This window comes from Pristiophorus japonicus, chromosome 15 (assembly GCF_044704955.1).
Source record: "Pristiophorus japonicus isolate sPriJap1 chromosome 15, sPriJap1.hap1, whole genome shotgun sequence".
In the NCBI taxonomy this organism is placed as follows: Eukaryota; Metazoa; Chordata; class Chondrichthyes; family Pristiophoridae; genus Pristiophorus; species Pristiophorus japonicus.
In genome coordinates this window covers 61,921,015-61,947,261 of record NC_091991.1, presented here as the reverse complement: position 1 = coordinate 61,947,261, position 26,247 = coordinate 61,921,015, and the positions used below count along the sequence as shown (strand labels likewise).

The 26,247-nt window shown below is 44.2% G+C and overlaps 1 protein-coding gene across 3 annotated transcripts in view; it reads left to right on the top strand.

Moving 5' to 3' along the window:
- The window catches only part of LOC139280807 (ELKS/Rab6-interacting/CAST family member 1-like), a 1,247,673-nt gene that overhangs the window by 104,325 nt on the left and 1,117,101 nt on the right, over positions 1-26,247 (top strand). For 2 of the 3 annotated variants that reach the window (XM_070900521.1, XM_070900523.1), the window contains exons 6-7: positions 4,828-4,920; positions 15,840-16,007. In XM_070900521.1, the coding sequence (XP_070756622.1) occupies positions 4,828-4,920; positions 15,840-16,007 (261 nt within the window). The remainder of the gene's footprint in view (positions 1-4,827; positions 4,921-15,839; positions 16,008-26,247) is intronic. The other variant, XM_070900522.1, reaches the window with a different exon arrangement.

Here is a 26,247-nt window from a genome sequence, read left to right as displayed (position 1 = left end):
ATAGATTTATGAAAGGGAAACCATGCTTGACAAATTTTCTGGAATTTTTTGAGGATGTAACTCGTAGAGTGGACAGGGGAGAACCAGTGGATGTGGTATATTTGGACTTTCAAAAGGCTTTTGACAAGGTCCCACACAAGAGATTAGTGTGCAAAATTAAAGCACATGGTATTGGGGGTAATGTATTGACGTGGATAGGGAACTGGTTGGCAGACAGGAAGCAAGTCGGGATAAACGGGTCCTTTTCAGAATGGCAGGCAGTGACTAGTGGGGTGCCGCAGGACTCAGTGCTGGACCCCAGCTATTTACAGTGTACATCAATGATTTAGATGAAGGAATTGAGTGCAATATCTCCGTTTGCAGATGACACTAAGCTGGGATGGCGGTGTGAGCTGTGAGGAGGATGCTAAGAGGCTACAGGGTGACTTGGACAGGTTAGGTGAATGGGCAAATGCATGGCAAATGCAGTATAATGTAGATAAATGTGAGGTTATGCACTTTGTTGGCAAAAACACGAGGGCAGAATATTATCTGAATGGTGGCAAATTTGGAAAAGGGGAGGTGCAACGCGACCTGGGTGTCATGATTTATCAGTCATTGAAAGTTGGCATGCAGGTATAGCAGGCGGTGAAGAAGACAAATGGCATGTTGGCCTTCATAGCTCGGGGATTTGAGTATAGGAGCAGGGAGGTCTTACTGCAGTTGTACAGGGTCTTGATGAGGCCTCACCTGGAATATTGTGTTCAGTTTTTGTCTCCTAATCTGAGGAAGGACGTTCTTGCTATTGAGGGAGTGCAGCGAAGGTTCACCAGACTGATTCCTGGGATGGCAGGACTGACATATATGAGGAGAGACTGGATCGACTGGGCCTGTATTCACTGGAGTTTAGAGGGATGAGAGGTGATCTCATTAGAAACATATTAATTTCTGATGGGACTGGACAGGTTAGATGTAGGAAGAATGTTCCCGTTGTTGGGGAAGTCCAGAACCAGGGGACACTGTCGAAGGATAAGGGGTAAGCCATTTAGGACTGAGATGAGGAGAAACTTCTTCACTCAGAGAGTTGTTTACCTGTGGAATTCCCTACCGCAGAGAGTTGTTGATGCCAGTTCATTGGATACATTCAAGAGGGAGTTAGATTTCGCCCTTACGGCTAAAGGGATCAATGGGTATGGAGAGAAAGCAGGAAAGGGGTACTGAGGTTATGATCAGCCATGATCTTATTGAATGGTGGTGCAGGCTCGAAGGGCCGATTGGCTTACTCCTGCACCTATTTTCTATGTTTTTGTGTTTCTCTATATACCATATAATACTTGAGTAGAAAACCGTTACATTTACTTCCCCAGCAATTTTCAAAGCAGCCATCAAACGGCTTATATACTCTGCTTAAACTTCTGCAACAGTGTGAAGGATTTGGTCCAGCACAAAAACAGTCATTCATGAGTAAGCTTGGAGCAGCACAGAAACCAGCTCCCCCCTCTCCCCCCCCCCCCACATAAGTCAGGGTAAAGTGTGCCCAAAAAGCACCTAAATAACCTGGCAAAAGCTAACCGGGATGAACTATTTGAAGAATCAGTAAAGTGGAAGTGGTGCTGATACAGATTGATCCTACCTCGGAGTGACGAAGATATCTTCCAGCCATTCTTGATTGAAGAAGTAGAGAGAGCATTGAGTTTTATGAAAGCAGAAGAAGCACATGGCCTTAACAAGATTTCACCTGAAATCCTGCTATTACCTCTCAAAGAAGAGCATGAAATGACTGTCAGTGTTTATGTAATAAAAACAGAAAATGCTGGACACATTCATCAGGTTACGCAGCATCTGTGGAGAGAGAAAGCTAGTATCTGTATTAACGTTTCAGATCGATGGATGACCTACCATCCAAACCTATACTGCCTGATCCGCTGATTCTTTCGGTCATTTTTTGTTTTTATTTAAGATTTCCAGAATCTGCAGTATTTTGAGTTTATGTCCTCCCAAGAGAGAAAGATGTCTAAGATATAGCAGAAAGCTAGCGCGATAGCCATGCTAAAACCAGAGAAGAACAACACCCTCCCAGCTCGCCGCCATTCTATATCATTTCTGAGCTGTGCTTCGAAACCTCCGGAGTGGCTAATTCTGTGAAGTATGATGCCCACATTAGAACATGCTTTAAAAGGTGACCAGGCAGGTATCAGACCGAGTGACCAAGTTCTTGCTTTTACCACCTATATAGAAAATGGTTTGCAACAGAGGATGACGGGAACTGCGCTCCTTGACATAATTATAGCATATGATACCATCTGCTACACTAGCCTACTGGTGAAGATGTCAAGGTTGCACCCCGATGGGTAGTTACGGCTTTAGAGATGATATTTCGAGACCGACAATTCCACAAAATGCTGGGCAGTAAGGTGAGCATATAAAAGATTGGGAAGAATGGATCCCCCAGGGATCTGTTCTTGCTCCAGCTCTTTTCAACGTAATTGTAAATGATTTGCCTCCAATAATTTCCAGGCCATTCAAGTATGCAGATGATACCTGCCTGGCTTCAAGGGGTAGAGACCACAAAATAATTGAGGACAAATTGAATAAAGGCAGTGCCTATTGCAAAAAGTGGAGACTTAAGCACAGTATGTCAAAGACAGTGTCATGCTTTCATCTTAATCATGGCACACTTCATCATAACATCATCTTGGATAGAGATCCGCTGGTGCATGACCCAAAGTCAGTATATCTAGGAGTAACTCTAGATCGTCACTTAACTGCAAGGACCACCATAGACAATCTCATCAAAGTATCTTAAAAGATCAAGAGCAGAAATGGCCTCCTGAATAAACTTGCATGTTCAACAGGGACCTAATGTGCAAACATTGCGCAGTTCGGCATTAGCTCTTTGCTACTCAGTTGGAGAATATTGCACACCTGTGCGATTAAACTCTTTCCACATGAAACTGGTTGATATACAATTAAATAAAACCACGAGAATAATAAACAACTGAGACTTAACAATCATCGAATAGGTACCAGTCCTGCCAAATATAAGGCCTCCTAACATCAGGTGTCATATTGCAACATAGAATCTTCTTGAGTAAATCCAGGACATGCCACAAATACCACTTTTCACAGATGTATGGGAGGCTCTAAATAACCGATTCATCAGCAGAAGACCAATCTGAATTATGTTACCAACCATCTCCATGGTGGACACTGTCGTTATGGGGAACAGAAAGATGAGCTGCTCCCAAGAAATTCCGTCATCACCTAGCCTCATGGACTGCGTAGCTTTAAGCTGCCACGCAAGGTGGAAAGGTGTGGCAAATGACAACATCTGGGGACTCGGGAACAGCATTTGTCGCCCATCTCTAGTTGCCCTCGAATGCGGTGGTGAGCTGCTTTGAACCCCTGCAGTCCATGTGGTGAAGGTACTCCCACAGTGCTTGCTGTTAGGTCGGGAGTTTCAGGATTTTGACCCAGTGACACATTTATTGTGCATAACTGATACATCTGCAATTGAAGGAGCTTATCAGTTGTCATAAATTGACCAAGGAGTTGCCTTGATTTTAAATAGGTTTGTTGAGAAGAAACAAATTAAGTGTTTGACTTTGCTTCTGCAAGTTTTTTCGAGCATCTAGCAATTGCTTGAGTAAACAAACATCACATTCTGAGTCCTTTGACCAACTTATTGTCTTTTAAAGTAGGAATGTCAGTCAGCATTTCAGTGCACTTAGTATCACACCAGCCTTGGCCTGAAATCTACAGTTTCTGTTATACACTAGCTAGCCTGTTAATTTTTTTTTTAAATTCACCTTCCTCTCCTGGAATCATATTCAGGTACAGTTCCTCACTTGAGGTAATAGTACTCAACCAGCATCCAAGTGGACATTCAGCATGTGTAAGCTTACCTAGGGAGTAATGCCAGATAATTTGACCATAAGAAGAATTACAGGCAAGTCTAATCCTGTCCTTATCTGATGACTATGCATACTAGGGTTCCGCAAAGGCTCACTGGCTAATGCCAGATGTATTTTGTTTTCTGCTCGCTAGACCAGGAATATGGAGGCCAATTGTAGTTATACCTGCTGCCACCCTAGCTGAGAGCAGCTAACTGAGCATGGTCTGTAAATTGAGCCTTTAATCCCTAGTCTTTATGACCTGATTGCACATCTCTTTTGCTGATTGTACCATTGGTGAGGTCTTTGTTTTATGTCTTGCTCACAGATAATTGTAATTTACAAATGTTAATTAGTGTTAAATAATGGAAACTACTTTGTCATATGGTGAGTTAAATTTTTTGGAGCTATTGGTATCTTATATTTTTGCTTGTGAGTTAAACAAACTAGAGAGAACTTTTTTGCTATCTAGTTAGCTATCAGTTCAGTTACAACTTCAGGTACTGCATGTATGCAGTTGCTGTCATAATTATTACAGCAGCACCTTATGTAGAATTATGAGCATGTTTTGTGAAAGAAATCCAAATTCAAGTCTGTTTTCTTTTACAGGAGAATCTCTTTTTTTTGTTTTACTTTTGAGTAAAATAAAATATGACTGGTTCATCAAATTGAAGGATACCATTCTCATTCCTGATATTTGATGCTAATCAGAAGTGGCACAATATATGAAATATAGAGCACAAAATAATCTCAAAAAATAGATTCATACTGAAGTCTTGTTTTTGTTATGCCATCTTTTTTACCTCTCCAAACCAAATTAGTATGTTTTTAGAAATTCATTTTTGGATTTCTGTACCTATTACAGAATCTATTCGCCAGAGCAGTTGAGATAACTTTGGGTCTTGCAGGATATGAGAATGTGTAATGACCAATAATGGTAACAATGTTCTGACAGGTAGAACAACTGAAAGAAGAACTAAATTCCAAAGGGATCCAGGCTGAAGAGCTAAGAAAGAAAGCGGCTGTTCTCCAGCTCGAGGCCTCTGCTGTAAGAGTTGACATTTGTCGTGCATCTGATACTGCGAATGCAGTTTGTTTTTATTTCCTTCTGGCAATGCTAGGTTCTATACTAAACCATTCCTCTCCTTTTAGCTTGCTCTTTGTAGAATAATTTTTATGTTGCATTTGTTCTCCCCCACAATCTCTTTCACTTGGCTTTGCTCCCCAGTGAAATTGTGACCTAACCACCTCAAGAGGGCACTCTTTTTAAAGTAAGGTGCGCTTCATGGGTGTAACATAAATCAAACTGGTTCCCCTCAATCTGAGCCAGCAGAAATGGCATTTACACTATTGCACTATAATAAGTCCAACTAACATTTTTAAGTGATGCATATACTGGTAAACTGGACAAATTCTAAAATTTAATGAAGTGAAAGAGAATATTGTAGTGTGTAGTTGAGTAGAACAAGCTTTTGCAGTCATGCTGGTTGCGCTTAATTGGCCTCATGCAATGATAGAGCTCTAGACCAAAAGCATGATTCAAGAAATAAGTCTGTTTAATGTGCCGACTGATCACAGTAACATATGTCCTGAATCTGAATTTGTGTCTTTGTTACCCTGCATGTATTATTTCAGAGCAGATTCCCAAGCAGGAATGGATTAAGAGTGCCTCGGACCCCGGGCAGTACCCCAGCCATGGGCCCCCCTACTCCCATTCACATCCTGCAGTAAATTACATTAGTGAGCTAAGTCACAGGGCACTATACTGAGTATGCATCAAGTCAAGGTCAAGTCGACATCTACGGTCATGTTCTCATTGATACTATGACGACACTCATTTAATATTTTATGATGTTTCCAAACAATCAAACCGATACCGTGATAAAACCCTGTATAAATAGTAAACAACAACGTTTTAATATAAAAAAAACCTTACATTTTGAAACAAAATCAACAATGGCAACAATTTAGAACAAGACAGCACAATTTTTTGGAAGACCATCAGTCATTTGCATTCCATTTTCTCCACAGAGGCAACTACAAGTATAACATTAATTAGGAAGAGGAAAATAGAGTATGAGAGGAAGCCTGCCGGGAACCTAAAAACTGACTGCAAAAGCTTCTATAGATATGTGAAGAGGAAAAGATTAGTGAAGACAAACGTAAGTGTCTTGCAGTCAGATTCAGGTAAATTTATAATGGGGAACAAAGAAATGGCAGACGAGTTGAACAAATACTTTGGTTCTGTCTTCACGAAGGAAAACGCAAATAACCTTCCGGAAGTATTAGGGGGCCGAGGGTCTAGTGAAAAGGAGGAACTGAAGGATATCCTTATTGGGCGGGAAATTGTGTTAGGGAAAATGATGGGATTGAAGGCCAATAAATCTCCGGGGTCTGATAGTCTGCATCCCAGAGTACTTAAGGAAGTGGCCCTAGAAATAGTGGATGCATTGGGGATCATTTTCCAACAGTCTATTGACTCCGGATCAGTTCCTATGGACTGGAGGGTAGCTAATGTAACATCACTTTTTAAAAAAGGAGGGAGAGAGAAAACGGGTAATTATAGACCGGTTAGCCTGACATCAGTAGTGGGGAAAATGTTGGAATCAATTATTAAAGATGAAATAACAGCACATTTGGAAAGCAGTGACAGGATCGGTCCAAGTCAACATGGATTTATGAAAGGGAAATCATGCTTGACAAATCTTCTGGAATTTTTTGAGGATGTAACTCGTAGAGTGGACAGGGGAGAACCAGTGGATGTGGTGTATTTGGACTTTCAAAAGGCTTTTGACAAGGTCCCGCACAAGAGATTGGTGTGCAAAATTAAAGCACATGGTATTGGGGGTAATGTACTGACGTGGATAGAGAACTGGTTGGCAGACAGGAAGCAGAGAGTCGGGATAAATGGGTCCTTTTCAGAATGGCAGGCAGTGACTAGTGGGGTGCCACAGGGCTCAGTGCTGGGACCCCAGCTATTTACAATATACATTAATGATTTGGATGAAGGAAATGAGTGTAATATCTCCGTTTGCAGATGACTAAGCTGGGTGGCGGTGTGAGCTGTGAGGAGGATGCTAAGAGGCTGCAGGGTGACTTGGACAGGTTAGGTGAGTGGGCAAATGCATGGCAGATGCAGTATAATGTGGATAAATGTGAGGTTATCCACTTTGGGGGCAAAAACACGAAGGCAGAATATTATCTGAATGGCGGCAGATTAGGAAAGGGGGAGGTGCAACGAGACCTGGGTGTCATGATTTATCAGTCATTGAAAGTTGGCATGAGGGTACAGCAGGCGGTGAAGAAGGCAAATGGTATGTTGGCCTTCATAGCTCGGGGTTTTGAGTATAGGAGCAGGGAAGTCTTACTTCAGTTGTACAGGGCCTTGGTGAGGCTTCACCTGGAATATTGTGTCCTGGAGTATTGGAATTTGGTCTCCTAACCTGAGGAAGGACGTTCTTGCAATTGAGGGAGTGCAGCGAAGGTTCACCAGACTGATTCCAGGGATGGCTGGACTGACACAGGAGAGACTGGATCGACTGGGCCTTTATTCACTGGAGTTTAGAAGGATGAGAGGGGATCTCATAGAAACATATAAAATTCTGACGGGACTGGACAGGTTAGATGCAGGAAGAATGTTCCCGATGTTGGGGAAGTCCAGAACCAGGGGACACAGTCTTAAGGATAAGGGGTAAGCCATTTCGGACTGAGCTGAGGAGAAACTTCTTCACTCAGAGTTATTAACCTGTGGAATTCCCTGCCGCAGAGAGTTGTTGATGCCAGTTCATTGGATATATGGTCCTTACGGCTAAAGGGATCAATGGGTATGGAGAGAAAGCAGGAAAGGGGTACTGAGGTTATGATCAGCCATGATCTTATTGAATGGTGGTGCAGGCTCGAAGGGCTGAATGGCCTACTCCTGCACCTATTTTCTATGTTTCTATAACATTACATTGATCTTTTCCGAGATTTCTGATGGCTAAACTCGTTAATGATTTTCCAGAAGTCGAGTCCTCTCAGTACTTCGCTCTCGATGTTCATGATTGAAAGACTATTAAGTCGAACTTGTCCCATTCGGTTCCTGACCTCATCCTTGATGCGTTTTAGTTTCGAGAAGGACCGCTCACCACTGCAATTTGATACCATCATTGACAGATATATCTGAAGAGCTATTTCAATGTTAGAAAAGGTTTGGGTGAGGATGTATGGAGGAATTGGTACATTCTCAGCTCTGCTGACTTAGTTTGTTTGACACACATTGAGGTTTGAAGCTCTGTTGAGGATGCTACCAAGCTAGAAAACTGGATGAGTTTACTTTCAATCATAGGTTCCAGATCTTTGGGATAGGAGCAGGCAAGATTTGCTGCGTCTTGCTTGATCTCGTGAGTCGAGAGAACGGCTAGCTTTGACAGGAATCCAAACTTACAGTTGATTTCCTTGTATGCTTCACGGCGGTGTTTCAAGGTACTGCTTAGTTGATCAATGATGACAAGAAACACAGTTTTGAATTTCTCTTTGGGTGACAGCACAGTGTTTTTAGCATCTCCATCGTCTTAGCGGCATTTGCGCACCCGGACGCACCTCTGAGCTGAATTGTACACATTGTGGCCACACAGTTTAATCCCTAGGTCTTCACAGTCCTGAAGCTCTCCGCTGGGTCTTGACAAAATCGACAAGGGACTCTAGTAAGGATACCATGATATTCCGATTCAAGCCGGTCTCGTGAAGCGAGAGATTGGTCAGGTGAAAGCACTTCAAGACTGTGTTCCAAATAATAATGAGAATAGCTGAATCTCGTTCGCCAAGTTTGTCAAGGATTAACTGAGGTTCATTTCGGCATTCAACTTTCTGTTCCACGTCAATTACCAGGGATTCCAACACTTCGCATATGGGAGTGTAACCTTTGAGCAGGTCTGACACTGCTTCATACCTTGCTGACCATCGAGTAGCAGAAAGTTGTTTGACAACAGAGAGCCCTGAAGGCTTTAGTTTTTCATAAAGCAGTCGCCTGCGATACATCGATGCAGAGAGAAAAATGTACAACTTTTGTACAATCACTGGGTTGCATTCAACACTTTTTTTCCCCACAAGGTTGAGTGAGTGCACTGCGCATGGTATAAACATCATATATGGGCATTGCTCTTTGATCGTTTGGACACCAATTTATTTCCCACTCATATATTTGAAGCATTTTCATAAGATTATCCGCGACAATTTTTTATGTTGATCCCGTTCTCATCCGGGAAGGCCAGTATTATTTCTGCTATTTGTTCAGTATGACCAATTATTGGCAAGAACTTTAGGAACTTTTCCTCAGGACCAGTCAGTAGAACATAACAAATGACAAATGTCAGCCGATCTGAGTGTGTAACATCTTGCCTTGAATTAACAGATATTGAACAGAACTTCACTGATTTCAATTCCTGCATAATCGTCTCGAGTACTTTGCTACCCATCAGACTAATCACTTCTTGTGGCAGACAAGTATGAAGTATGCCTCTTGCCTTTGTTGGTGAACCGCTTGATGCGTTCAGCAAGAAATGCATCATAGTTTGCGAGAACCTCCAACACACCCAGATAATTACCATTACTTGGAGACCCAACGATTTCGTCTCTGCCTCACAATGAAAAACCTCGTTCACAGAGAAACGTTATCACACAGGCAGCCCGCTCTAGCACCTTGCGCCAGTACTGCTGTTGATTTTCAAACTGGAAGACAATATGACCATCCACACAACCAGTGCCAGCTTGTCTAGTGCACATTACAACCGTGGCTTCTCTGCGATGAAATCCTCTCGTCTCCATGCTTCCAGTCATTAAACCCATGAGTAAAGTGGCTACTTGTTCGTGCTGTGGCCTTGCAAGCAAAGCAGTATACTCTACTGTTTGAAGGTAAATAACAGAGCCATATTCGCTCCACATGTTCCCCTGTCAGCAGGTGCACACATGTGACGAAGGACTTCAAGTATCGGCGACATCCTTCCTTGGCATGAATCACACCGGAGTTTTGGAGTCTTTATCACAGTTTTGACAATCCTCACTACCTTTTTCAATCCAATGGCTTGGCATGTCTTCTGAGATATTGTCTCCCCACAGCCCAATGTCACTCGTAAGTTGTGCCTCTTTCAGCTCTGTATGCGCCAATTGGTTTTCTTCATCTTCAACTTTTTGACGGAGCTCCAACTTGGCCAACTCCGGGTCCGGTGCCACTAGTTGTTGAAGTTGACAGCACAGCGTCACCTTGGCCTTCATCTTCATGATCTTGCGTTTTTAGTTGGAAAAAGTTATCCCATTTAAGCAGTTTAGCTACTGCTCGTCTCTTTTGCTCCTCGCGTAGCTGGTGCTCTTTCATTTTTTTCGTCCCTGATTTGTGTGTAGAATGCATCTCTAGAAAAAAGGCATCCAGAGTCTGTTTACATCAAATCGAGAATAACATGTGCCTGAGCCCTAGAGACTTCGTTCTGCTCTTGCTACGTCACTTATGTCAATACTGTTTACCTTTACCCTTAATCCAACCCTGAATGGGGCTCCCACTCTCGGCTTGGGCGCCTGCTCCCAAGTCCAATCTGTTCAACATGCCTATTCAAAAATTAAAGCACATTTTAAAATTGTTGATTTTAAGTTTTGTAATAATTGAAATCGAGGTTTGAAGGTACACTTATATTTTTACTGAACCCTAGCCATCAACATTAACAAATTTTGAGCATTAAAATTTGAAATTTTGTAATTATAGGTATTTAATATACATCAGTAGTAAAATTATAATTTGGAAGTTTTTGTCACCAATTTTTTCCTTATTAATATTTGGAAAAGGGTTCCACTTTGGTACCTTGCCCAATTATTAATGTGTGAGACTTCACAATGAGATTTGACAGGCTATTTGAATGAAGGTACATTGTAGCCGGATTGGTCCTTCATCTGATGTTCTCATTCACATTTTCAGCAGGGATTGCTGGATAGTGATCCGGATTGGTGAATGTTGTCTAATCTAAAGGCTCCGAGTCCACTTGTTGCACCCTTACTGTAACCACAGTTGAGAGAAACTAATGCAACATAGACTGGAGCTCAAACCTGGATCTGACCAGGTCTGTATGGCACAGCTAATCATTGGATAAACTCACTCAGTCATCGGCAGAGCTTGTTGGTTGGGGATTTAAAAAAAAAAATTAGTTCTTGTTTTCTGTTCGGTAAAAGCATCTGTATTAAAGAAAATTAATAAAGTGGAAGGTGTACAAGCAACATTTTCTGTCATGTAGTTTGGTTTTTAAGCATTGTAGAATAATATATTCTGTAAATAATTGAGCAGAACATCTTTGTCAAATTGAGTATGTTATTTGCCTTTTTTGTGTATAGGGTATCCACACAAAATTCTTCTTTTATAAACTACCCTTCTGCATAGTTTCATAGGGCCCAAGTTTCGAGCCGCGCCGAGAACGGCGCAGTCCCGACCTGGACGCCCATTTTTCGCGCCACAAAGTGCGCCTAAAAAAACCCTCCAGATTCTCCACCTTCCTGCAGGTCCTCTGGCCCTCGGCGCAGCGCAGCACGAGCTGTCGGGGGCGGAGCCAGGTCCCTGCGCTGAAAACAGTGCCAGGACCTCTGCACATGCGCGCTACAGTGGGCGCGCATGTGCAGTAGCTCCAGGTGCCCAAAACTGTGTGGGAGGAGCCGAAGCACGCAGCCCCTAGCCCTGGCCGAATGGCCTCACTGGGGCTGCGTGCATAAGGCTCCCCCACCTCCGGACCCCACCCGACTCCCGCCACCCCCCAGCCTCTGGACAAACCCCGACCCGACTCCCGCTCCCCCCTCGCCCCCGGACTGGATCCGACCTGACCTCCCTCCCCCCGACCTGACCTCCCTCTCCCTCCCTCCCCCCGACCCGAACCGAACCGACCTCCCTCCCCGCGCCCACCCCCACCCCCCTGGCCCGGGCTCCCCCACGACCTGACGCAACGCCACCTACCTGTAAATCTGGAGCTGGGGACGGGCCCTGCTCGAAATCTCGGGCCTGGCCCGTTCAGCCTCCCTCCCCCTTCTCCTCTCCCCCCCCCCCCCCCCCCAATCTCCTTCCCCTCCCCCCCCAATCTCCTTCCCCCCCCCCCCCAATCTCCTTCCCCCCCCCCAATCTCCTCCCCCCCCCAATCTCCTCCCCCCCCCAATCTCCTTCCCCCCCCAATCTCCTTCCCCCCCCCCCAATCTCCTTCCCCCCCCCCCCCAATCTCCTTCCCCCCCCCCCCCCCAATCTCCTTCCCCCCCCCCCAATCTCCTTCCCCCCCCCCCAATCTCCTTCCCCCCCCCCAATCTCCTTCCCCCCCCCAATCTCCTTCCCCCCCCAATCTCCTTCCCCCCCCCAATCTCCTTCCCCCCCCCAATTTCCTTCCCCCCCCCCCAATTTCCTTCCCCCCCCCCAATTTCCTTCCCCCCCCCCAATTTCCTTCCCCCCCCCCAATTTCCTTTCCCCCCCCATTTCCTTCCCCCCCCCAATTTCCTTCCCCCCCCAATTTCCTTCCCCCCCCCAATTTCCTCCTCCCCCCCCCAATTTCCCCCCCCAATCTCCTTCCCCCCCCCCCCAATTTCCTTCCCCCCCCCCCAATTTCCTTCCCCCCCCCCCAATCTCCTTCCCCCCCCCCCAATCTCCTTCCCCCCCCCCAATCTCCTTCCCCCCCCCCCAATCTCCTTTCCCCCCCCCGTCTCCCTTTCGCCTCCCCGTCTCCCTTTCGCCCCCCCGTCTCCTTTCGCCTCCCCGTCTCCTTTCGCCTCCCCGTCTCCTTTCGCCCCCCCGTCTCCTTTCGCCCCCCCGTCTCCTTTCGCCCCCCCGTCTCCTTTCGCCCCCCCCGTCTCCTTTCGCCCCCCCGTCTCCTTTCGCCCCCCCGTCTCCTTTCGCCCCCCCGTCTCCTTTCGCCCCCCCGTCTCCTTTCGCCCCCCCGTCTCCTTTCGCCCCCCCGTCTCCTTTCGCCCCCCCGTCTCCTTTCGCCCCCCCGTCTCCTTTCGCCCCCCCCGTCTCCTTTCGCCCCCCCCGTCTCCTTTCGCCCCCCCGTCTCCTTTCGCCCCCCCGTCTCCTTTCGCCCCCCCCGTCTCCTTTCGCCCCCCCCCGTCTCCTTTCGCCCCCCCCCGTCTCCTTTCGCCCCCCCCCCCGTCTCCTTTCGCCTCCCCCCCCGTCTCCTTTCGCCTCCCCCCCCGTCTCCTTTCCCCTTCCCCCCCCCGTCTCCATCCCCTTCCCCCCCCCGTCTCCTTCCCCTTCCCCCCCCCGTCTCCTTCCCCTTTCCCCCCCTATCTCCTTCCCCTGCCCCCCCATCTCCTTCCCCTGCCCCCCCATCTCCTTCCCCTTCCCCCCCCATCCCTCTGCTTCCCCCTCCCTCTCTCCCTCTGCTCTCCCCCTCTCTCTCCCTCTACACCCCTCCTCCCCCTCCCCTCACTATCAGAAACACAGACACTGACAGACAGAGAATGAGAGACACACACACAGACAGACAGAGAGATACAGACACTGACAGAGACACACTGCGGGGGTGGGGGGGCATCCCAGCACGCTGTTGGAGGGCTCCTGGTGCTGCAGTCGGTAAGTAGAAAATGTTTTATTTATTGATTTAAAAAAAATATATATTTCTTATTAATTTTTTTTGATTGATTTATTGGTTGATTTATTGATGTATTTATTATTGATGATGGCTCTTTATTTGTAAAACTGAAGTGTTTAATGTTTGTAAACCCCCCCCCCCCCCCCCCCCCCACCATTCCCTATGCCTGATTTGTAACCTACGCCTGATTTTCGAAAGTGTAGACAAGGTTTTTTCGAGCGTACAAAAATCTTCACTTACTCCATTCTAAGTTAGTTTGGAGTAAGTTTTCACTGACGAAACTTTGAAAACAGGCGTAAGTGGCCGGACACGCACCCTTTTGGAAAAAAAAATTCTGTTCCAAAGTAAAACTGTTCTAACTGACTAGAACTGGAGCAAACTAAATGACGAGAATTCTGATTTCTAAGATACTCCGTTCTACACCAGTTGCTCCTAAAAAATCAGGAGCAAATCATGTGGAACCTTGAGGCCATAGTTTCTGAAGGTAACAATCTAAGGGCTAGAAATTCGTCTTTTGGCCATAGCGGTATTTTTTGGGGCATTTATCGGCAAAAATACCGCTAATCACACCGCCATTTTTTAAAGGCCGTAGTTTTGTTACAAAATGCGCCCAGAGGTAAAAAAAATCAGCGTTGCACAAGGATTCCCAGTGGAAATCGCGGTCCTCGCCAACTTTAGTCCAAGGCCGATTACCGCTAAAAGACAGGCACGGGGAGAGAGGAAGACGCCCAAAGAAAGCAAAAAATTAAAAAAAATCACAATGTTTACAAGACCCTCAACTAGGTAATCACTGCAAAAAAAAAATTTAAAAATAAAAACTTTAACTTTTTTTGCAGGTGGACTTATGTACTGCCGTTTTTGGGGCTGCAATGCAGGTTTTTCTCAGGTGTTTTTTTTCGCCCAGAATACGGGTGCGCCAAATGTCCAAACTACAGCAATAGCGGTATTTCCAGTTTTGCACGCCAGCGGACCGCTTAAGGTATTTCAAAACCGCTGGTGCAAGACTTCATTGAAACTAGCGGATCAAAAGTGGCGAAAATATCGCCGAAAAAAACGGGCGTTTGGTGAATTTCCAGTCCAACAGTTTTAATTTTGTCACTCCAAGCTATTCCACTCCTTTGTCTTCATAACCACATGCCAACTGTTAACAAGTGGATGGGCAGGCAAACCTCTTGCATGTGCTTCTGTGTTCTTGAGCTGTGCAAGTGTGGCACAGTGACATTTGTCCTCATGTTTCCACTCTGTCTGTTGTCAGTCTGCTTCCTCATGATGGCAGCATAACTTTGTCAACACTGACTATTTCAAGGTCTAAGCCAAAAAATTCTGTGTTGAGAAAGTGTGGATCTGCATGGTGGTGTGTGTTAGTGTATAGTGAAAGTGCACCATGTTGTCACCCAATTGATTAAAGTTGGAACAATTAAATTTTTTGCAAATTTCACCAAGTTCGATTGAAGTCAATAGTCTAATCCTATATGCAGCCTTTTTTTCCTGCACTTTTTTATTTTACAAAAATATTAACTTTGTAATCTGCTGAGCAACACTGTGCACTTTTCAGCTATTCACATTATTGTAGACTGCTGCTCTTGCATAGCATTAGCAAGAAATTTGGCTTTTTCATTTTTTTTTTAAACTAAGTAGACCATTTGATCTACTTCATGCAGACCTTCACCATTGTTCATAGTGGTCACATGCTTTTAAGAGAAGCTAGATAAGCACATGAAGGAGAAAAGAATAGAAGGGTATGCTGACTGGGTTAGATGAAGAGGGTGGGACAAGCTCGTGTGGAGCATAAACGTCAGTGTAGATAAGTTGAGCAGAATGACCTGTGTCTGTGGTGCAGACTCGGTGAAAGAAAATCAAGCATTTTGAAATACAACGGTGAAATTCTCAGGATTCAGGATCCGCAGCAAAATATTTAATTTATGGTCCCCAATTGTTGGTGGATTTGCAATAATCTCCTTTATTAACCTTTGTACACATTTGATCAACTGACTGTTATCTTGCAGTTTGTTGACACCGATAAAGGACCGTTTAGGAGTGGGGTTGATCAATAATGTTAGCGCAATACTCTTTACTCTGAGTTTTTAATGGAATTCAATGAAAAAAAACTGCAACATTTTTCAAGAAGTGTACATAGCTGGAGCCCACTAAATATTTGGTCAAACTCTTGTTAAGGTCTACTTTGCAGATAATTTCCAGATTTTGTTAAAGCACTTTCAAAAATTCATAAATCAATAACTTTCTTATTGAAATAAAGTTACATCTTTGGTCATAATGCTGAAGTTTGATATTGAAAATCTGTTCTGTCTCTAAGTTAAAGTAACTTGAAAATCATATGAACTGACGGTGTAGTAGTTTTTATACTGAGTCAGTGCTTTATATTTCCTAGATTGATCAAGTGAAACAGGAGCTTTCCAGAAAGGAGACGGATCTTCTTGCATTGCAGACAAAGCTTGAAACGCTGACAAACCAATTTTCGGACAGTAAACAACATGTAGAAGTACTCAAAGAATCGCTTACAGCAAAGGAACAGAGAGCTGCCATACTGCAGACAGAGGTAAAGTTACACAACAGTAAATTATCAAGAGTTGCATTGTAGTGAATTTTACATAACATTTTGAAACTAGAGAGTTTCTTTGTCCGGGATTTTCTTCCATTTTAGTTGAACAGAAATACTTTAGGAAATATCTACAAGCTGTTTTCAACCTTCATTAGCTGTGCATGTATTTACGTAATATATACATTTGTGTAATTAAAAGTATAGTGTATAGCATGCATTACATGTTAAATGTGAAACGTGGAATGCTTTTCTGATTGGGTCAAATAACCACGATCTATTACGTTAATAAGCTGATATGCTAAATATAGATAGATGAAAAAGCTACCAACCATGAAAGAGAAACTTGTACAAAACCAACAGATCAGTTGCTCAAATTTTTTTTCAGAAGTATCAATTTGTTAGCAGCCACATAATTAGCCAATTGCATTGCTGGTTTATTTTTTCAGTTTGGTATCAGCTGCCAATCCTTGGCATGCCCCTCCATTTCCTTTTCATTCCTCCCTCCACTTTCCCTCTGTAAATTGTTCTTTTCACCCAAAGGTAGCAATATTTTAGTTGACAACCAAAATATTTTTTTCATTACTAGCTATTTTTCTTGTGACATTGCTCTGAGGTAATGGGCGAGCAGGACTTGCGGTGGCATAGGATACAGGGTATACAATTTTGGATGATCAGAAGTTTGCAGAGGGTGGATGATGGGAGGCCAGCCAGTAAAACATTGGAATATTAATCTGGAGGTGACATGGATCAGGGTTCCAGCAGCAGATGGCTTGAGTGAGGGGCGGAGGCAGACTATGTTAGAGGTGTAAGAATCCCGAAAAATCTCCATTTTGGATTCCCACTAGCTAACATGGACGAAATTAAATAAGCATTATTAGTTTTAGGTTTAAGTTTGTGTTATATAACTGCTAGTCAATGCACGTCAATTCTTGAATAGTCATGCTTTTAAACTCGTGTAATATGCCTTGGGTAGACCCAGTTAGATTTTAAAATGGAAGAAAGAGGCCTGTTTGATCAAATATTAAAAATGCAGACTTCAACGAGCCTTGTTAGCAAATCGACAGTCAGTCTGTGAGAAAAGTTGAGACTCTTAATGGAATTCTAGAGACTGAGATAAAAGGCAGGGATCGTAAGATTGTTATGAATTGCATGTTAGTTTTTTTTTAAATACTTGTTTTGATATCTTATAACTATTAATATCTGATCAGTAATAGATCTATAACTGTGTGTAAGGATTAAATGTATGCAAGTATAACTTTAATTATGTATAACATGTAACCCTTTTTCTTATGCTTAAAAGTCTATGAATAAGTTGTAACCAGACAACCTGGGATGCAAAATAGATTGCCATGGTTGAACTGAGCCTGGGAACCAAAGTTAGCTGCTGTTACCATTGTGCTGGAATGTTACAACATCCGCAGTGAATTATAAAAATAAAGGCCAACAGCAGGGGCTGCATCTCAACCTGAAGAGACATATTTCGTTTGTATTAAGATAACTATCCCAGATACGAGTCCTGATGGTCAAAAACAGATGATTCATGAGTGTTCTTAAACCAAAAACCTGCATAAGCCAGGGTGCTACAAACATGGCATCTTTACGATTGGCCTTTGGGTTTGGATGTCAGCCAGCGATTGTTTCAGGAGCACTCCATCAGTTTTGAATGAGAGTAAAGGTATAAGAAAGGGGTCTTAATAGCCGCAAATTGTAGCAGATTTCTGGAGCAAACAATTTCAGGAATTGAAGCTTTCAGGAGTAATCAAAGACACACCCGGGAGACAGAGTCAGACAGAGAGAGACACACACACACACACACACACACACACACACACACACACACACACACACACGAGACACGGTGCAGCCTACTCATGGTTGTGGCTTCTACCCAGAGTATAAGTCTCAATTATAATCTGTAAACTGCTGCTTGAATACTGTAATGTATTAAGTCTTGCTTATGCTGAATAAAGTTAAATCACTGTCCCCTATATGAGTTAACTTTGAATCATTTGGAACATGGTCTCTCTCGGATCTTTATGATGGTGGAAGTTGTCTGTCAGAGAGTATGTGGGGTTGGAAGCTTAGCTTGGAGCTGAATAAGACAGTAAAATTGCAAATAGTTTAGTTCAGCCTCAGACAATGGACAGGGAAGAAGATTGGGTAGGTGGTAAATATGGCGTTTGTGGCAGAGACTGAAGACGATGGTTTAAGACTTCCCAATGCTTAATTGCAAGAAATTACAATACGTTAAATCCTGGATGTCGGATAAGCAGCCTGACTGTACAAAGGCGGTGCAGCTGGGTGTTGTTGATGTACATGTGGAAGCTGACCCTGTGTCTGCAGATAATGTATCCAACCATGTAGATAAGGGGACCATCTCTACTAATGGCTTCTCTTCCACCCCTGCACAATCACCTATGGTAGCACAAAGGTGATGTGCTACCACAGGTGATTGTGCAGGGGTGGAAGAGAAGCCATTAGTAGAGATTTTTTGATTATGATTGGATATGCAAGAGTGAGAGGACCACTGCTTTTCTTGATGTATGTTAATGACTTGGATGTGGGTATACAGGGCACAATTTACAAATTTGCAGATAACACAAAACTTGGAAGTATAGTGAACAGTAAGGAGGAGAGTGATGGACTTCAGGAAGACAAAAGCAGGCTGGTGAAATGGGTGGATATGTGACACATGAGATTTAAAGCAGAAAAGTGTGAAGTGATGCATTTTGGTAGAAAGAATGAGGAGAGAGCATATAAACTAAATGGTACAATCCTGAAGGGGATGCACGAACAGAAACCAGGGGTATGTGTGCAAAAATCATTGAAGGTGGCAGGGCAGGTTGAGAAAGCAGTTTAAAAAGGCTTATGGGATCCTAGGCTTCATAAGTAGAAAGGTATAGAGTACAAAAGTGTGGAAATTATGATGAACCTGTATAAAATACTGGTTCAGCCCCAAGTGGAGTACTGTGTTCAATTCTGGGCACCACACTTTAGGAAGAATGTGAAGTCCTTGGAGAAGGTGCAGAAAAGATGTGCGAGAATGATTCCAGGAATGAGGGACTTCAGTTACGTGGATAGACTGGAGAAGCTGGGGTTGTTCTCCTTGGAGCAGAGAAGATTGAGATGAGATTTGATTGACGTGTTCATAATCATGAGAGGTCTGACAGAGGAGATGGAGAGAAACTGTTCATATTGGCAGAATGGTCGAGAACCAGATGACGCAGATTTAAGGTGATTAGCAAAAGAACCAAAGGCGATGCAAGAAAAAACTTTTTTACGTAGTGAGTGGTTGTGATCTGGACTGCGCTGCTGTGAAAGGGTGGTGGAGGAAGACTCAATCTTATCTTTCAAAAGAGAATTGGATATGTATCTAATAGAAAACATTTGCAGGGCTATGGGGAAAGGGCGGGTGAGTGGGACTAGTTGTGAGTCGGCACGGGCTCAGCAGGCTGAATTGCTGCCTTCTGTGCTGTGACCATTCTATGATTCTAGTGGAACCAAGTTAGGACAATCCCACTGAACTGGGCACTGGAGCAGGATGATGTCATAGAGTGTCAAAGGCTGCAGAAAAGTTGAGGTGAATAAAGAGGGATGATGCACCATGGTCATAGACATTGTCATTTGTTACTTTGGTGAGGGCGATTTTGTGGTTGGAGCAGAAACCTGATTGAAGAGATTCAAATAGAATTTTTTGAGAGATGGACACAGCTCAGGATGGGCACAAAATGTCCATGAACTTCAGAGAGAAAAGGTAGGTTGGAAGTGTCATGGTAGTTTGCTATGACAGAAGGGTTTTTTTTGAGGAGGAGGCAATGACAGTGGTTTTGAAATCGAAAGGGAACCATTTACCCATTCACATGGGGGCAGGATGGAAAGTTAGGTGGTCAGCTGTTTTGTGGAAATGGAGGTCAGAAGTGCAGGAGATGTGCCTCATGGATGAGTTGTGCTAAGACAGGACCTAGGAGGAAAATGGGAGAAATACTAAAGAGTAGGGGACAGGCATAGGGTGGGGCTACCCTGGGTGGGGGTTGTTTGCAGATTTTAGGGGTGGAAGTTTGGCTTGTTGGGGAAGAAGCAGCAGAGTCAGTTGAATGGATGGCCTCCATCTCGGTGACAAAGAAGTCCAGGAGTTCCTCGCACTTGTTAGAACTGAGGATAGAGTGGGTAGGGGAGAGGAGTTGAATGAGACGATTAGCAGTGTAGAAAATAAGCCAGGAGTTATCTATGTTCTCGAAGATGAACCTAGTATGGTAGGTGCATTTGCAAATGAGGCCAAAGCTCATTAGTGCTTGATGTGCTCCAGCCAAATCTAGTGATGGATGGCAAAGGCATTTCTGTACCAGATGCAAGTTTGAAACCCTTGGTTTTGAGGGGATGACAAATGGGGAATAGTTTTTTTCCCATGTGCAGACACAATGAAATGGAGTTGGAAGGGCTTAGTGTGATGTGGATGGTGAGAGATACAGTGAAGTGGTTAGCCTTCTATCGTTAGCAGTGATCAAGACCATGGGAGTAGATGGAGCGGTTGAGAAGGTGATCATGATTACGGATTGGAGGGTTTATCTGGAAGGAGATATTTAAGGAGGACATGAAGGTGATGAACTTGGCAGAGAGATGGTTTGGGGAGATGAGAAGGAGATTGAAATCTGTGAGGATTTGATTAGTACAGAGAGAGAAAAGGGGGGCAAGGTATTTTAGGGAGAAAGGGTGATTGGGAAGCAGGAGACAATTAAGACTTCAAAGGACAAAACGGGGCGTGTGAAGAAGAATGAGATACTCTATGGGAGGAGAGATGAAGGTGTGACTTGGTGTTGTGGGCCACATTGCTACTGTGCCAGATTTGGGCAGGGTAGGCTGTGGAAAATATAACCAGGTGGATATGGCAAAGGAGTTGCCAACCGTTAACCAAGTTTGTCAATGCTAGGATGTCAATGCAATCATCCACATTGTGTCTAGGCTGGCAGTTCTAGTGATATCTCAAGTTTTGGATCTCTTCGAATGAAAGACCTGCATTTATACAGCGCTTTTCATGAGGGGAAGACGTCACATAGCACTTTACAGCCAACAAAGTACTTTTGATGCTGTACTTTTGAAGTGTAGTCACTGTTGTAATGTGGGAAAGGCAGCAGCAATGTTAAGCAATTAGGTAATTTGTTTATTAATGATGTTGGTTGAAAGATTGGCTAGGACACCGGGGACAACTCCCCTGCTCTTCGAAATAGTGCCCTGGAATCTTTTACATCCACCTGAGAGGACAGACAGGGCCTCACTTTCATGTCTCATTCAAAAAACAGCACCTCTGACAGTGCAGCACTCCCTCAATACTGCACTGGAGCATTGGCCTAGAGATTGTGCCCAAGTCTCTGGAGTGGGATTTGAACTCCCAACTTTCTAATTCAAAAGTGAGTGTGTTACCAATAAGCCAAGACTGTTGCTGTGTTTGCTGACGGTGTGCACCAGATTGTGTCACATTGGTGGTGCTGTTACTCTTACACGTTGTACCTGCTGTGTCCATTTGTCTAGGTAGTGGTGCAGCATCCTAACTTTTTCAAGTTTTTCAGTTGTCGTCATCCTCTACGGGTTTTGTTTTTCATTTTACATATTTTTTGGCCTGCATCCTTCTCCCGGGCCCTGTCATTAGCCGACTGTCTCCTGTTCCTGTACTGGTTTGCCAAGTGACTTCCTTAGCCCGGTCCATAGCCTTCAACTTCTGTACTGAACTGTGGGGCTGTTGCCATACTACTTGCTGGCATTGCATTGTAAGCGCTGATAGCACTCTGAAAACTGAAGAGCCAGTGTAACCGATTTAAGAGAGCAGTGCTTCCTGCTCCTACTGCAAGTTCCCATGTTAGTAGTCTTTATAATATTTTTCCTAGGCTGTCGGGTTGCCAGCATTCGATGTTTCCCACGTGGAGCAGTGTATTTAAAATTTTTCTTTGCTTATTGGCTGGCTTTAACTCCAGGTTCCTGATGGGAAACTGCGTAATATGTTTGTTCGAGCACTTGGCCCTGTTATCTGTGGGGGAACTGACAGTGAAATCGGTGGATATTAGGCAGCACTTCCTGCTACCACCCCAACTTTCCTTTGGGGAGCAATGTATTTTAAATCTTTCTTTGGTCCTCAGCCGACTTAACTCCAGATTACCTGTGGCGAAAAGTGCATTTTAAATTTTTTATTCGCTGTCAGCTGGCCCACTGAGAAGTAGTGTGTAAAATCAATTTACTATCAGCTGCCCTTGTCTGTAGGTTCTTGGCCATCATCTGGGGACAATGCTTAAAATTGTATTGGGCCTTTAGCTGGCATGAACTGTAGGTTCCCGGCCGGGAATATTGTTTAAGATTTTTACTTCATAATTAACCAGCCTCACCTGGTGGCTCCCAATCTTTAAAAACTATCGAAAGGAAATTCGTTGCACATCTACTGGTCTAAACCTGTTTGTATGTTATGTTCCCCAGTCGAAGTTTCTGTTTATTTCATTCTGGCAATTTTTTTAACCTTGGAACCTGATGTTTCTGTTTTGTTGTCTCAATCCCAGTGTTTTTAGAGCTACAACATTGCTGTTCTTTTTAATGTGCCACCCAGTCTTTGTATCTTTAAGTTCACACATCCTGAAACCTCCCAAACCCCAAAACTTCCTCCATCGATCTCCCCTCATTGAGCTCATCTTGCCCATTAAACCCACTTCCTGCTTCCTTGACCCTATTCCAACTAAACTGCTGACCACCCAACTTCCTTTTCTGGCTCCCATGTTAGCTGACATTGTTAACGGTATTCTCTCCTCGGGTAATATCAACCTCTCCCTCAAATCTGCTGTCATCACCTCTCTCCTCAGAAAACCAACCCTTGACTCTCTCCCTCCTTGCAAACTTCCACTACATCTCCAACCTCCCTTTCCTCTCAAGTCCATGAACGTTTTGTCGCCTCCCAAATCTGTGCCCATCTTTCCCACAACTCCATGTTTGAATCCCTCCAATCCGGTTTCCGCATCTGCCACAGTACCGAAATGGCTTTCATCAAAGTCACAAATGACATCCTTTGTGACTGTGACAAAGGCAAATTATCCCTCCTCATCCTTCTTCCTAGGGGGAATGTTTGCTAGTGCTGTTGAGGAGGATTTAAACTAATATGGCAGGGGGATGGGAACCAATGCAGGGAGACAGAGGGAAACAAAAAGGAGGCAAAAGCAAAAGACAGAAAGGAGATGAGGAAAAGTAGAGGGCAGAGAAACCCAAGGCAAAGAACAAAAAGGGCCACTGTACAGCAAAATTCTAAAAGGACAAAGGGTGTTTAACAAAAAACAAGCCTGAAGGCTTTGTGTCTTAATGCAAGGAGTATCCGCAATAAAGTGGATGAATTAACTGTGCAAATAGATGTTAACAAATATGATGTGATTGGGATTACGGAGACGTGGCTCCAGGATGATCAGGGCTGGGAACTCAACATCCAGGGGTATTCAACATTCAGGAAGGATAGAATAAAAGGAAAAGGAGGTGGGGTAGCATTGCTGGTTAAAGAGGAGATTAATGCAATAGTTAGGAAAGACATTAGCTTGGATGATGTGGAATCTATATGGGTAGAGCTGCAGAACACCAAAGGGCAAAAAACGTTAGTAGGAGTTGTGTACAGACCTCCAAACAGTAGTAGTGATGTTGGGGAGGGCATCAAACAGGAAATTAGGGGTGCATGCAATAAAGGTGCAGCAGTTATAATGGGTGACTTTAATATGCACATAGATTGGGCTAGCCAAACTGGAAGCAATACGGTGGAGGAGGATTTCCTGGAGTGCATAAGGGATGGTTTTCTCGACCAATATGTCGAGGAACCAACTAGGGGGGAGGCCATCTTAGACTGGGTGTTGTGTAATGAGAGAGGATTAATTAGCAATCTCATTGTGCGAGGCCCCTTGGGGAAGAGTGACCATAATATGGTGGAATTCTGCATTAGGATGGAGAATGAAACAGTTAATTCAGAGACCATGGTCCAGAACTTAAAGAAGGGTAACTTTGAAGGTATGAGGCGTGAATTGACTAGGATAGATTGGCGAATGATACTTAGGGGGTTGACTGTGGATGGGCAATGGCAGACATTTAGAGACCGCATGGATGAATTACAACAATTGTAAATTCCTGTCTGGCGTAAAAATAAAAAAGGGAAGGTGGCTCAACCATGGCTATCAAGGGAAATCAGGGATAGTATTAAAGCCAAGGAAGTGGCATACAAATTGGCCAGAAATAGCAGCGAACCCGGGGACTGGGAGAAATTTAGAACTCAGCAGAGGAGGACAAAGGGTTTGATTAGGGCAGGGAAAATGGAGTACGAGAAGAAGCTTTCAGGGAACATTAAGGCGGATTGCAAAAGTTTCTATAGGTATGTAAAGAGAAAAAGGTTAGTAAAGACAAATGTAGGTCCCCTGCAGTCAGAATCAGGGGAAGTCATAACGGGGAACAAAGAAATGGCAGACCAATTGAACAAGTACTTTGGTTCGGTATTCACTAAGGAGGACACAAACAACCTTCCGGATATAAAAGGGGTCAGAGGGTCTAGTAAGGAGGGGGAACTGAGGGAAATCTTTATTAGTCGGGAAATTGTGTTGGGGAAATTGATGGGATTGAAGGCCGATAAATCCCCAGGGCCTGATGGACTGCATCCCAGAGTACTTAAGGAGGTGGCCTTGGAAATAGCGGATGCATTGACAGTCATTTTCCAACATTCCATTGACTCTGGATCAGTTCCTATGGAGTGGAGGGTAGCCAATGTAACCCCACTTTTTAAAAAAGGAGGGAGAGAGAAAACAGGGAATTATAGGCCGGTCAGCCTGACCTCAGTCGTGGGTAAAATGATGGAATCAATTATTAAGGATGTCATAGCAGCGCATTTGGAAAATGGTGACATGATAGGTCCAAGTCAGCATGGATTTGTGAAAGGGAAATCATGCTCGACAAATCTTCTGGAATTTTTTGAGGATATTTCCAGTAAAGTGTACAAAGGAGAACCAGTTGATGTGGTATATTTGGACTTTCAGAAAGCTTTCGACAAGGTCCCACACAAGAGATTAATGTGCAAAGTTAAAGCACATGGGATTGGGGGTAGTGTGCTGACATGGATTGAGAACTGGTTGTCAGACAGGAAGCCAAGAGTAGGAGTAAACGGGTACTTTTCAGAATGGCAGGCAGTGACTAGTGGGGTGCCGCATGGTTCTGTGCTGGGGCCCCAGCTGTTTACATTGTACATTAATGATTTAGACGAGGGGATTAAATGCAGTATCTCCAAATTTGCGGATGACACTAAGTTGGGTGGCAGTGTGAGCTGCAAGGAGGATGCTATTAGGCTGCAGAGTGACTTGGATAGGTTAGGTGAGTGGGCAAATGAATGGCAGATGAAGTATAATGTGGATAAATGTGAGGTTATCCACTTTGGTGGTAAAAACAGAGAGACAGACTATTATCTGAATGGTGACAGATTAGGAAAAGGGAAGGTGCAACGAGACCTGGGTGTCGTGGTACATTAGTGATTGAAGGTTGGCATGCAGGTACAGTAGGCGGTTAAGAAAGCAAATGGCATGTTAGCCTTCATAGCGAGGGGATTTGAGTACAGGGGCAGGGAGGTGTTGCTACAGTTGTACAGGGCCTTGGTGAGGCCACACCTGGAGTATTGTGTACAGTTTTGGTCTCCTAACTTGAGGAAGGACATTCTTGCTATTGAGGGAGTGCAGCGAAGATTCACCAGACTGATTCCCGGGATGGTGGGACTGACCTATCAAGAAAGACTGGATTAACTGGGCTTGTATTCACTGGAGTTCAGAAGAATGAGAGGGGACCTCATGGTCACGTTTAAAATTCTGACGGGTTTAGACAGGTTAGATGCAGGAAGAATGTTCCCAATGTTGGGGAAGTCCAGAACCAGGGGTCACAGTCTGAGGATAAGGGGTAAGCCATTTAGGACCGAGATGAGGAGAACTTCTTCACCCAGAGAGTGGTGAACCTGTGGAATTCTCTAGCACAGAAAGTAGTTGAGGCCAATTCACTCAATATATTCAAAAGGGAGTTAGATGAAGTCCTTACTACTCGGGGGATCAAGGGTATGGCGAGAAAGCAGGAAGTGGGTACTGAAGTTTCATGTTCAGCCATGAATTCATTGAATGGCTGGTGGCAGGACTAGAAGGGCTGAATTGGCCTGCTCCTGCACTTTATTTTGTATGTTTCTATGGTTTCTTGAATTGTCTGCAGCCTTGAC